The 14,598-nt window shown below is 37.1% G+C and overlaps 1 protein-coding gene across 1 annotated transcript in view; it reads right to left on the bottom strand.

The window, feature by feature from the left end:
• Window positions 1-14,598, bottom strand: part of ALG13 (ALG13 UDP-N-acetylglucosaminyltransferase subunit) — a 74,656-nt gene that overhangs the window by 35,103 nt on the left and 24,955 nt on the right. The window contains 10 exon segments of the mRNA XM_073798877.1: window positions 202-358; window positions 544-657; window positions 1,235-1,481; window positions 2,237-2,364; window positions 3,390-3,490; window positions 3,815-3,879; window positions 5,501-5,609; window positions 6,907-6,982; window positions 9,098-9,260; window positions 9,461-9,542. Of these exon segments, the coding sequence (XP_073654978.1) occupies window positions 202-358; window positions 544-657; window positions 1,235-1,481; window positions 2,237-2,364; window positions 3,390-3,490; window positions 3,815-3,879; window positions 5,501-5,609; window positions 6,907-6,982; window positions 9,098-9,260; window positions 9,461-9,542 (1,242 nt within the window).

The raw sequence follows: 14,598 nt of genomic DNA on the forward strand, positions 1-14,598 counted from the left end.
CTCTACTCCTCCTCTATAAGAACAGCTTAAAAACACATTCTCTGCAATTTTTAAAAGCTCTAGGATGAAAACTCATGTTTTCCAGGAGGGGCTTTATTTGGTCATTTGTAAAACAGCTAAAATGTATCCATATTACCTTCACTTAAAAAAGTACAATAAAAAAAGTAAATAGCTTTTTGAGTAAAATTTTGACCTACTTACAGGTAAAGTTGGATAAGCAGTCTCATCCCCTTCTTCAACTTCATAAAAAGTAATGGTTTCTTCCAAGCCCCTGGGTATCTGTCCATTCTCTGGAACAAAGCTAAACTGGCACTCCTTATTCATACAATGCATCTGGCGGTGACTACGTCTAAAGGAACTTAAGTAGTTTGCAGAGTGAGAAGGGGAAAAAAAGATAAAGTATGGTAGTAACTTGTTTCTAATTTCTAAATAACAGTTCAAACATCTCAATGTTGACACTTTAAATTTTAGTCCATATATTTACTGCACAGCAACAAAGTCAGACTCACTCATTTTCTCTTTCAACACTTAAAATTCACTTACCGAGATCTATAAGAGAAGTTATCATAGCTCTGGCAGCACCTTTTACCTGGGCCAGGGTAAAAAGCAACTTTAGGGCTTGCCATGTTGTGCCTGTTTATAAAGCGAGGTGAATCTCTAAGAATAAAGGGGGAAAAAAACCAGAACTCTTTATTTACTAGTGCTTGAGTAGTCAGTCTTTGTAGTTAAATAGAATTAACATATCCTTCTAAAAATGACCACATAGAAAGAGCTTTGCTTTCCTCACTACTGACATTAGGCCTATTCATTTTTTTTAAATTGCAGTATAGTTGCTTGACAATGTTGCGTTAATTTCTGCTGTACAGCAAAGTGATTCAGTTATACATATACACACATTCTTTTTTTATATTCTTTCCCATTACGGTTTGGCCTATTGGTTATTGACAGACACAGTGCCATATACATGGCACTCAGCTTGATGGCATTCTATCTTCTAGGATCTCTTCAACTGCTCCATCGTATTTTCCTAGACTATGAGAATACAAATCTTCAATAAATTTGACAAGAATTTAAGTATACATCAGTTCCATCCGTTACGCTCCCTTCAGGCAGAGATTATAAAAGAAATCTAAACTATTAAGATATTTCTAAATTCTACTGTAATTCTGCCCAGGAATTATTTCCAATGTCTAAACAGAGATGTACATTATCTTGAAAGTCAGTTAAGACCTACCTGGGCATCCCATATCCCCGACCTTGTCCCTGAGATGAATGTTGAGGATGAAAATGTTCATTAGACGTAACACCGCCAGCTGTCTGTGAGTAGTGCATTGGAGAATCATGCCCATAACGCATACTGTGCTGAAGCCTGGGTGGGAGGAGGGGGTCTCCCCTGCTGTAAGCCATAGTCATATAAACCTCTTTCCCTCTAATTTTCTTGAACATCTTCCTCCGTTGTTTCACGTCCATCTCTGACATAGCTTTCAAGCAAACAAAGAAGCAATAAGCTTCAAAACCAAAGCAAAAGGTCCAGTGTCTCCCACAAATGTCTAAGACTCTCAGATGTTTTACTTAGGAAAACCATATGAATACAGGGAAGGAACTTCTGTATTTTCAAAGGGTGTACTAGGTCTTTCATTCAGAAGGGCAAAACCAGCAAGTAACTTCTGTATCAATGGACATCTCAGCACTACCTTTAGTATAGGCAACTTTGGTCATCAAAACATAGAGTCGGTCATCCAGTCATCTACGTTACTGTTATCCAAAAAATTATATCTATTAATAGACATATTAAGACGGCTGCTTCCAGCGTCTCTGGCTGCTTCTATGAGGTGTTTTCCTAGTTCTTTGAGAAATCTTTTCCTTCAAGTTTTAGAAATTAAAAGCCACTCCACCTTAAGCTTAAACAAAGTCACCTAAACAGTAGTTCTCAGCCAGGGACAATTTTGCCCCTCCCTTTCTTGAGGCACATTTGGCAATGTCTGGAGACATTTTTGGTTGTCATAACTTGGAGAAGGATGCTGCTGGCATCTAGTAGATAGAGACCAGGGATGCTAAGCATCCTACAATGCACAGGACAGCTCCCTACAACGAAGTATTATCCACCCTAAAAAGTCAGTAGTGCTGAAGCTGAGAAACTCTAACCCAGAATAAGACTTAATGTTCCAGCTTTTTTTTTTTAAGTGCAATGTAGGTAAATACAAGAGGAAAATAATAAAACCTTCAGCATACAAACCCATTTCTGGGACACAGCCCCAGGAAATTTTCTGGTAACCTCTTCCTTTCCTACTGGGTATAACATTCCCGGCAGGACCAGGTGTCACTTGTGTAACTGGTTTTAAGTTAGCCAGTGGAACAACATACCTTAAACGTAAAGATACCACCATTAAGCCATTGCAACACAGACTTAATTCTCATTTGATACATATACCTGATCCCTCCTGCTTCATTTTCAAGTGTTTTCTACTTAAACCTGTTAACACTAGCTTCCTCATTGAGGTTTTCTTTTTATGTTAAAAAACCTAAGAGCAGTTTGTACAATTTCACAGCTGTCTGTAGCACATATCATGCTCAGGAGGAAAGACTGTGGTAGACTAATTTACAAATACTTGTTGCCTCTCCTTGAAGAAGGATTATGTTTTCTCACCCCATTGACTTTAGGCTTAGTTATGTAACCTATTTTGGCCAGGAAAATTTGAGCAGGTGCTTTAAAAACCAGCACACAGTTCGTCATGTTTTCATTTTTTCCCTGCCTGTGATCCTGGCAGCATATGTCTGGATAGAGCCATTGTCAACCTGGGTCCCCTTTGCTGACCTACTATGAACATGCTAAATGAGCAAGAAATGAACTTTTAAGTTGCCAAGAGTCTTTGGTTGTTAGGGCAGCATTACCTACTTTAATGGTTCTCAAAGTGGACCAACAGCATTAGCATCACCTGGAAACTTGTTAGAAGTTCAAATTCTTGGGCCCCACCACAAACTTACTAAATCAAACTTTGGGGGTGGAGCTCATCAATCTGTATTTTAACAAGCTCTCCCGGTAATTCTGGGGTATGTTAAAGTTTGAGAACAGATGGACTAGCCTATCTTGATATTGGCAGAGGCTCAGTTAGCAAACTAGCTTTCCAGTTAGTATAGTTTTATATCAGAATTCTGTTGTACTTAGTATTTCTAATAAGTTGGCTATTACCCAGGATTTTGAAACTTATGCATAGGTATACTGAAATTTCACACTTCACCATATGCTTTTACAACTGACGATAAGTCACCTTAGGCCAGTACCAGATATAACTTTGGTTCTCTTACTAGCATCCTGGTAACTCTCAATATTACAAAAAGGCATCAAAAGCCAAAGATTTTAGTAATTCAACAACTTATTATATCCTTACTTGTCTGCCAATTCTTCAATGAAGACTGTTACAGAATTGCTTTCATTTCCAACTTCCTGAATATGAGCATTATAATATCTTCCACCTGATTCCAAATGAACCTGAAAGAGGGGAAGAGACAGTAAGAAAACATCTAGTCTCGAGTCAGATCTGGCTTTTGCCAAACAAAAACACTACTTCTCCTCCCAAGTGAAGTTCAGTATCTACTTATTAAGGCAGTTGATAATCAACACTGCCAGTCCAGTTCAATGGAGGCTGCACATGCTGAAACAGTGTTACATCTAATCACAAGTTTGTAATTAAAATTTAACCAAACATTAAAAAAATCCTAGCATTTTGTAAATTAGTTTTGTTGAACTCATATTAATGACTAAAACCACAATCTCAGAAAAACAAATTACTGATTCTTTAAAGAAGGAACTAACCTGACATTTGTCTCCCAAATAGTACTGTCTCCCAGCATACTCCATGTAATCAGATTTTTGAAGTTCTATGAAAGAAAATGAAGATTCAAGCTCAATCGAACTGGTTCCTTTGCTGTTTTACATCATTTCATTTTCTTATTTACTTTTACCACAGTGTTTTTGACAATGCTACCACTGTAAGCTAAAATCTGGAGGGAAAATGTCCTAAAGGGTCATTCCATCACTCTTGATGGGTTATTCTTGTGGTCAATCTAAGGAGACCTGCCAGAATAGTTTTGTGCTATAAAACACAAACAGGTGGAAATTGGGAGGTTGTAATCTTAGAGTTGGTCATATACCAACAAGGTACAGTTTGAAAGTAACACACTTCAATTTTTTAAAAAAAGGAAAAAAAAACCACTGTGTAGCTTCTTCAAAGCAATACAGTTTACCCTTGAACAGCACGGGTTTAAACTGCATGTATCCACTCATATGCGGATTTTTTTCAATAGTACTACAAGTACCAAGGTTGTTGAATCTGAGGATGTAGAACTGAGAATACAGAGGAACTGGGAATGCTGAAGGCTGACTACAAATTATATCTGGATTTTCAACTGCTTAGGGGGTCAGCAGCCCTAACCCCCACATTGTTCAAGGATCAACTGTGTTTTCATTGTGTTCCACAAGGTATTAACCTCATTCTAGATTATTAACTATACCTAGGTTCACCGCCGAGGTTCAAGGAGTTGAATATGAAACATTAAAGGCTACCTTGATGGCAGAACTTTAAGACCTACTTTGATCAACTTAGTTATCTTATAAGGGGAGAGAAACAATTACTTATTTCAAGGGTTGGCAAACTTTCTCTGTAAAGAGCCATATAGTAAATATTTTACAGTTTGTGGGCCATGGGCTTCCCTGGTGGCGCAGTGGTTGAGAGTCCGCCTGCCGATGCAGGGGACGTGGGTTCGTGTCCCGGTCTGGGAAGATCCCACATGCCGCGGAGTGGCTGGGCCCATGAGCCACGGCCACTGAGCCTGCGCGTCCGGAGCCTGTGCTCCGCAACGGGGGAGGCCACAACAGTTAGAGGCCCGCATACCGCAAAAAAATAAAATAAAATAAATTAAAAAAAATAAAGTTTGTGGGCCATACAGACTCTTGCAATTATTCAAGTCTGTCATAAAACTTTATGGACACTTAAAATTGAATTTCATATAATTTTCATGTATCACGATACACTGTTCTTTTAATTTTTCCCTGACACTTAAAATATAAAAACCATTCTTAGCTCACAGACCATACAAAAACAGGTGGCAGACTGGATTTGATTCACAGGTCATAGTTTGCCAACACCTGACCTATTCATCTATCAGTGAGGGCAGTCTTGACACATTAAACTTAAGATGAACTTATTTCCACTTACAAGTTTCTGGTACTCTTAAAGTTATCTAAAGACACACAGTCTTTGCACAGTTGAAGTCCCTGATGAACATCAGACTCTAAAAGATCCCTCCCCAGTTCTAAACCTATTTGTTTCCTCCTTTGGATGTAAATCATGTATTGAGTAGGCTAAAAAGTACCATATAAACATATAAAAGTGGGTTTTTTTTTAATAACAGTGGTTTGAAAACACCTCTTATTAAAAAAATTTGCAAAATTATTCTAGATCTGTCAGGATTCAAAAATATCCTGTTGATGTTTCATTACCTTTTCTGCTGTCCAGCCAAACATCAAATTCTACATTACGATAGATTTCTGGATCCAGGGCTTTGAGCACCTTATAAGGGAAGAGCATCTTTGATGGATTTTCTGGAGTCTAAAACAAAAATAATCATGCTACAAACTCACCATCCTTAAGTCTTCATTCTATGAAGAAGGAAGAAATAAGGTTCTTTTCTTCCTTTTTTAAAACTATGTACATATAGGCCTTTCCTTCTTTATTAAAAGAAATAGGACTTCCCTGGTGGCACAGTGGTTAAGAATCCACCTGCCAATGCAGAGGACATGGGTTCGAGCCCTGGTCCGGGAAGATCCCACATGCATCAGAGCAGCTAAGCACGTGCACCACAACTACTGAAGCCCGCACACCTGGAGCCCGTGCTCCGCAACAAGAGAAGCCCCAGCAATGAGAAGACTGAGCACCGCAATGAAGAGTAGCCCCGCTCACCACAACTAGAGAAAGCCCGCGCACTGCAACGAAGACCCAACATAGCCTAAATAAATAAATAAACCTTCATTAAAAAAAAAAGAAAAGCCACAATAAATTTTACTGTATTTTTTAAAAATCAGGAGTCTAAATAAGCAATATGCAGAAATCTAAAAGGTTATAGATGGCAGAAGGGAAATACTGTCTAAAGCAGCCAATAACTCAGGAGATACATAAATCAATGCAACACAGACCAGAATTAAAGATTCAGTCAGGGCTATTCAACAAGTCTCATCTTAATATGCATACAGAGGTGCAAGTGTTTCTGTACCCTAGACACCTAGACAAATCTGAAAAGGTTACTTCATTTTGGTCAAAATCTGCTACAATTTCCAAAAGAATTATCTTTTTCTTCTGCTTTCCTAGAATTTCATGGTATTCCATACTGTTTCCAAATTACCAGCACTTGGGGGCATACACAGAGATTGTTCTAGTAGTATTTGCCCTATTTAGCTAGTCTCAAACTGAAGGTCTGCTTGATATTAGACCTATACAGGTGGTAAAATTCCTCCTGTTTCTCCAACTAGGATTACTACCTATTTTCTGAGTAAAATAGGAATAAACCTTACTCTCTTTAATGACAAAAAGAAACCTCAGCATCAGAAGACTGATTACAAACTAAATATCTATTGGGTTTCTAATATTACTTTAACTTGAAAACAACAGCTTCTGAAATTTCTCAAGTGTTCAGAGTTAAATTTGAAAAAAATTTACAATTCCATAGGAACAAAAATTCAGAGAACATTAAGCACACATTTTACATTTCAGATCAAGACTTACACGAAGGAAAACATCAGCTCTTCCCCCACCCCATATAACTAAAATGGACCATCTGACATTAACTAGTTTAAGTTATGATACTGCAAGCCAAGATTATGAAAATTCTTTGCCCTAGAAGATCTCAAACCTTTGCTTCTTCTGTTCCTTGATTGTACCCCTCTGGTATATTTTCAACATTGCAGCAGGCACCCCACTCTTCAGTCCTAATTGAAAAGATTTAGAACAAAGAGCTTTATATAAATGCAGGAGCTAAGTCGTAAGTCTAATGACTATACCACCATCTAGTGGTAAAGTAGCTCAGTTCTAAAAATGAGGCAAATACATTTTCATCCCAGCATTTACATTTATGCTTCTTTTTTTTAAGTATGTGCTACAAATACCTCCTGTGGGGACACAATCTTAAGATGGTCACTATGATCCCCACCTCCTGGTGTTCACACTCTTGTATGATTTCCCTCCAAGTTTGCGTCTAACCAATAGACAGGATGTATATCATTACACTATATAAGAATGTAGTGCCTGTCTTGCTGATCTCTCTTGCTGACTATAAGGAAGCAAGCAGACATGTTCACCAACCCCATGTGGCAAGGAGCTGAGGGTTATTCTGGCTGACAGCCAGCAAAAAGCTGAAGTTCTCAGTCCTACAGCTGCAAGGAATTGAATACTACCAAGAACCATGTGGATCCTTCCCCAAAGCTCCAGATGAGAACTCAATCTTGGCTAAAACCCTCATTACATTCTTGTGAGATCCTAAGCAGAAGACCCAGATAAGCTGGGCCCAGATTCCTAACCCACATAAATTCTGAGATAAGAATGTTGTTTTAAGCTGCCAAGTTTGTGGAAATACTGTTACGCAGCAACAGATAACTAATACACCCTGCCTTCCTACTACTTTAGTTTCTGTAAGCCTCAAGTTCTTAATACAAATAATCAGTGCAGAATGAAGCAACTTCTACCCTGATATATATGGTTGCCACCCCCCCCCCCGCATTCCTTAATACAGTCATCCCTCGGTATCCATGAGGGATTGGGTCCAGGACCCCTGGTAGATATCAAAATCCTCAAGTTTCTCAAGTCCCTCACGGTCAGCCTTCCACCACCCCAGGTTCTGCATGTGGATCGGGAGGGCCAATTGTAAGTTTTAAAAAACCCTCTTTATCAAAAAAAAAAAAAAAGCATTAAACATTCAAGAAATAGAACTGCAAGACAACAAAAAGACAAGGTTATATCTGACTAGCACCAAGCCTATCTGAATTTCCAGACAGAAGAATCAGGGAGAAATATAAGACAACACCTACTTTATTATCTCAAAGTTTTTGACTAAATCTGTTCAATAATAGCTGCTTCCTCAGAGGCTACAATGTATACTCCTAGTGAGTACCAAAGGCAGACACTAAAAGCTCCTAAAACTCCCCTTTAGCCTGAGAGATTCTTTTCTACTAGCTGGATGTATGTGTCAAGTAACCACTTTGAACCTCAGTTACCATCTACAAAATGATGGTGCTGGTTTAGAATCAGGTTTTTTTCCCTCAAAGTGTGGTCCATGGCCTACCTCTATCAGAATACCTGGGTGTACTTGTTTAAAAAGTAGATCCCTGGCCCTACTCTGACCTCCAATTTTGAAGGGAGGCCCCAAAATCTGCCTAACAAGCGCCCTAAGTAATTCATATATAAGTTTGAGAATCATGCGATTATAGTTCCAAAGTCTCTTCTAGCAATTAAAGAACTGATTCTGGAGTCAGACTTGAGATATGTGTCAGGAGGGGGAAATTTCCCCCCTACCCGTCTTAAGTTCTTGTGGCTGGACTAATAATAAAATTGACACAAGACAGGTTAACAGGAGAAAAACAAATTTAAAACTGATTCTGACTTGGACCAAACCCCCAAAGCCTGAGCATTTCGCAATGCAACATATCTTTTGGTAAAACTTCTCTTCCCCCATTAAAAAACGTATATCCCTGCACATACAAGCATACATACATACATACATGTGTGTGTATATACAGTTGGCCCCTTCATTTCAGCAGGTTCCACATCCACAGATTCAACCAGCCACGGATGGAATTGGTTGAATCTGTGGACGCAGAACCCATGGATATGGAGAGGGCCAACTGCACATACTACACTGTTTTATACAAGGGACTTGAGAATCAAGCATTTTGGTGTTTGCAGGGGTCCTGGCACCAATCCTCCACAAATGCCAAGAGATGACTGTGTATAAATACACTAAGTCATAAGCTTGCCAGGTCCCTTCCACTTTCAAATGATACACAGAAACATGATGATCTTGTAGTTGACATCCCCTTTCCCTTTATTACCTATCCTGAGTTGAACTCTTGTAGTTAATATGGACATCCCCACTGCTAGTCACAGCACTGTTCCTGTTCTTCTTGGAACCACTTCGAAACAACTTAACTGCAGTCTTCAACTCTTCTTCATCCACAACAAACACATCTTTATAGAGAATTTCATACAATACAGCTAAAGGAAAAAATGACCAAAACTCCAATTGTCAAAATAAGAATTTTTATAACAATGTGAAAATAGCTATAACCCAGTATATGAATTCAATAGGTACCAACAAAGTTTTAAAAGAGCTATTTATGGTGGGCCACTCAATTTAAAGATCGGCAACAAATCATCTGAAAGCACACCCAAACATTTATAAAGCCTTCACATGCCTTGACAAACAGCTGCACTTGACTGAAATTGTTTTGAGTACACTGAATCGTAATGACCATTACTTGAACAGCAGAGTAGAATCTGAAGAAAAGAAAAACACATAGAACAATTAAGTGAATGTTAGATATCTTACAACCATGAAATACTTCAAATTAAGTTGCTAATCAGAAATTGATAAACTAAATGAATTTGCTTTTTAAAAAAAGTGACTTTCAGATTCTACATATGTGATATCATACAGTATTTGTCTTTCTCTGTTTGACTTATTTCACTTAGCATACATGTCAATCAAATCTCAGTAAGGCTGGGGAAAAAGTGAGTTTAGAATCCAAATACAGATAAATGAAAGCTGTATGCCACAAACAGATTTTCTTGACAGTGAGTTTTATTTTTTTAAATTTTTTTAATAAGCGAAAAGAATCTGATAAATATATATATATATGTACAAATTACCCTGCTGCACACCTGCAATTAACATAACACTGCAAACTAACCACACTTCAATTTTTTAAAAAAGACATTTTCCAAAATGGTTGTGCAATTTATACTCATACTAGCAGTATATTAGAGTTTTAGTTACTCCAGGTTCTTGACACAATTTTTCATCCTTTTTTATTTTTGTTCATTGTTTGGAGTTGTTTTTGTAGTTCTTTTTTGTTCCTTTCTTCTTCTTCTGCTCTCTTACGAGTTGATAACTTTCTTTAGTGTTACATTTGGATTCTTTTCTCTATTATGTGTGTGTATCTATTACAGATTTCTAGTTTGTGGTTAGCATGAGATTTATATATAGCAATCTCTCTCTCTCTCTATATATGTATTTACACATGATTATTTTAAACTGCTGATCTCTTAATTTCAAATGCATTTTATCAACCCTGTATTTTTACTCTCCTTCCCTCATGATTACTGTTTTTGACATCATATTTTACATCTTTTTTGTGTATCCCTTAATGCTTATTGTGGATATAGATATTTTATTACTTTTGTCTTTTAACCTTCTTACCATCTTTGTATGTGGTTGACTTCCAAAAAGATGTGGTACATATATACAATGGAATATTACTCAGCCATAAAAAAAGAATGAAATAATGCCATTTGCAGCAACATGAATGGACCTAGAGATTATCATGCTAAGGGAGGTAAGACAGTGACTTTTAAATGTCAAGATTAAAATCACTGCTAAGGCAACACTGTGAGCCTCAATCACATTCCTGATAATATACCAAACAAGTCCCGATTTACGAATTTGCAAAAGATGGGAACTTTTACAAATTGAGCAAATAGAATAGGAAGCCTAACAGAAGTCAAACGACCCAGCTGAACTTCTAAAAATGGAGAAAACAGGTCAAATATCCCAAATTTAGACTATGGGGGGAGGAATTTCATTCAATTTATTCAAAATGTTATCCACTATATTGAATAGCAATATATCAATATGCTATATGGGAGCCTTCCTTAAAGAACTGAGGCACTGAGATAGCTATAAAATGAGTTAATCTCTTAGCTGATTCCTTCAATATCTAGTTTTTTCGAACAACATTCAGAGGTGAGGCTTACTAACCAAATTATTTCAGTAAAAATGCTCCCTGGCTCCATGTGATGAAATCTGTTTATATAACAGGTCCAAAACCTTTTTGAATTTTTCTTCAAAAACCTCTGTCTTGTGTAAAGGATGTAATCCCTAGTGATTAAGTCTATTTTATTTTGAAGCCATCTCTGCAAACAACCTGAGGTAATAAAGACAATTCTCTGTGATCTATGAGAGGATAGTGCCACCAAGTTTCCTTGGCAGAAAATTATCGTAAGGACTCTTTTTTTCTACTTTCCTACACTACCCTGGGCTAGCTTCTCCCAATGAACAAGTTCTCTGACCGCAGGTCTATTATTCTTCCCTAGTCTTTTTTTGCAATCACAACTCTATCAGTATAATCCATTTCAAAGTACTGAGAGGGAGTATCAAGCTAAAGTAACCCACAATAAAGTTTAAGTTGCAAAGTTTCACCCACCCCCAAGGGGTATTTGCATTTAAGAGGAGTTCATTAATCTAAAAGAACAGTGAGCAGATTTTGAGCTGAGAAGCCTTTTGTACTTTGGACTAGAAGAACTGGAAACTCCAACAAAGAAAGGTTAATAACCAGAGGCAGTTAGTAAGGATTAGTTAAAGGAACCCAGCTAACCAGAACTGATGACTAAATAAGCAGGAAAGAAAACAAAGATGAGTATACAATTTCTCTATTGAAGTGGCAAGAAGTTCTATTTTGATTGGAAGAGGCAAAACTAAGCATGATGGCTTTTATGTTCCTGGTGGTATCTCAACATAAAATAATAATTTTCTCATACATACTTGTGGGTGGTGTGTTTGTTGGGGGTGGGAAGGTGGGATGTAATGGCAGTAAACTAGTTAAAAATGAGGCAGATCTAGATTACTGATGGGGATAAATATCTGAAAAGAACAAGTGACAGAATGTTAAGTATGAGCCCATCTACATAAAAACTAATAAATGAATAAATACATAGAGAATGAAATTGGGATACCCACCCAAACTTAATAGCTGTTACTTTGAAGCACATGAGATTGAAAAGCATGAACAGAAACTTGACTTTTCACTCTACATTTCCAGATACACGTTTCACTTTGTTTTAAATATAGTGTTTTTCTATTCTTTCTAGATAGAACAAATTGGCTGAGTGAAAATGGCTAGTTTCCAGTAGCATTCACTTTGACACTGGATAACTATGTAAAATGCAGAATTAAGTCAGCTAAAAAGGTGAAAGGTACTAGGGTGAACATTAGGTATTTATTTCTTCAAAAATGTGCTCTAAAATATATTTTATGCAAAGCTTATTAATAATGTTCACTGCTTTTAATAAAGTCATTTTTGAAAATACAAACAATTCAAATATAAATCTTAGGAGCCTGAACTGATACAGCAACTAAGTTTTAGGCAAAGCAAGGTGTCACACAACAAAAGTACCCTGCTGCCACCTGGCTCTTCCATACTTAAATTTCAATACAAACTAACATTCGCTTTATACATTCCCAAATCAGACATATATACAGTATCCTGTGCAATGCAAATACCCAACTGCTGTTAAGTGTTAGCTCTATATATATGTATGGATGAGACTTACACATGATATTCTCATGGCTGCACACACTAAAAAGGTCTTACATTTCTGTATTCTTATGGTTCCCAATGGGTGATGTTTTCCCCTTAATTAGCTCAAAAATACAAATGTAAAATGTATAAGACTCATTTGAAAACAGAGCTGTATAATTATAGGAACTAGGTGGTAGGAATATGGATGTTCACCATACAAATCTTATAATTTCTCTCTGTATGAAAATTTTCAGAATAAAATGTTGGAGAAAAAAAATAACTGCAGGTTTAAAGGTTCCTGGTAAAGATCTAACTGTCTAAATCTCATCTCAGACAATGCTGTGTACAGTTGCTAAAACACAATAGCTAACACGCCTCTTCCTCAAACAAGTCTGATTATGTCACACCTTTGCTTAAAAACTCTGAATTGAGTGTTTAGGGACAATTATACTAATGTCTGAATTTACTTTGAAAGACATCAAAACTTAAGATGGATTGATGAATGGATAGAGGGGTGGTTAGATATGTGACAAAACAAGGATATTAAATATTAGCAGTGGACTAAGTGGTGGGCTTATGGATGCTCAATGTAAAATTCTTTTCGCTTTTCTGTATGTTTGAAAAACCTTCATAATAAAATACTGGAAAAAAGCTTCAATTGTCTATTCTGTACAATGAAAAGCCAAATTATTGGCACAGCCTACTACATCCCTCTAGCCTATCTTTTCAGCACTGTCTTCCCCCCATCCAGCTACTTGGCCTCAAAGGGTCTCTTGCTTCTATGCCTTTGTATATAGTGTTTCCTCTGAAGAGACTGCCCTTTATACTTGTTAAACTCATTTTTTTTTAATACTCCACTTAAATGTCACAACCACCATGAAACTTTCTAAACTCCCTAAAGCACAGTGAAGGGCTTTTTCTTATATGCTCTTTGCATATAGTTGTATTATAAAACATATCACTTCACTGTAGTTATTTACATGTCTGTCTTCATAGCCTCTTGAGCCCTTAGAGGGCAAGGATTTTGCTGTATTAACTGTGGTATCCCCAAAACCTAGTAAACTGCCTGGTACACTACAGGGGCTTAATGTTTACTGAACAAATTGGCAGTACCATCAGTAAAATAATTAACATGCCCCAATTTATACTTATGTTCTAAGTTATCTCTTGCATCCTATTCAGTCTTTTCTATTCCTAACGCCACTTGCCTAGTTCAGGCCTTCTGTCTAGATTACTGTAATATTCTAACAGTTCTACCAGTATCTAGTCTTATCTTACCATCAAAATGCTGCCTGAATTTTGCTCCATGGTATGAAACAAGACAAAACTCAAATACTGTGTAATCTACATTCACTAATCAAATCATCTGGATAGAAGGCTTTTCTTAAAAACTTTTTGGAAGAAAAACTGTATGCTAAAAAACAATCTGTTTACCTGCTGAGAGTTCTCAACCAACTAAACAACCTCCTACTATTTTCCAAGCACCTTACTAGACAGTAGTAGCACATTGTCCCTGCACTTAAGAAACTTTCAGACTAATGAGAGAAACAGACATGAAAACATATACAAGGTGATAAACACTATACTTACCTGGGTGATGCTAGGGGAACAAAAAGGGAGGAAATAACTCCAGGGGAGGTGGTAAAGTTTCAAAGGAATTAACATTTGAGATACAAAGGAAAAGAGCATGAAAGTTGGACTCTCTGGACACATGATGTACTAAGGTTGAAGTACAATGAAGCTAGAAAGAAGGTTTGGGACCCTTTAGGTTACTGAATGTCTAGCTTCAGAGTTTGATCCTTATCTTCTAGTCAATGGAGAGTCAATTAGGGTTTTGGGTGGTTTTTTTTCCTATTACAGAGGAGTGACAAGATCAGGTTTGTTCAGAAAGATAGCTAACAATACTTAGGCTGACTAACTGGAGAGGAAAAGGCTAGTTGTAGAAAAGCTTGGCTTTTAGACTGTGCTTATTTTTTCATTAATTAGGTTTAAAAGGATGATTTCTTAATGATAAGCTGGCAGCATCATTCAATTTT

This window comes from Tursiops truncatus, chromosome X (assembly GCF_011762595.2).
Source record: "Tursiops truncatus isolate mTurTru1 chromosome X, mTurTru1.mat.Y, whole genome shotgun sequence".
Lineage (NCBI taxonomy): Eukaryota > Metazoa > Chordata > Mammalia > Artiodactyla > Delphinidae > Tursiops > Tursiops truncatus.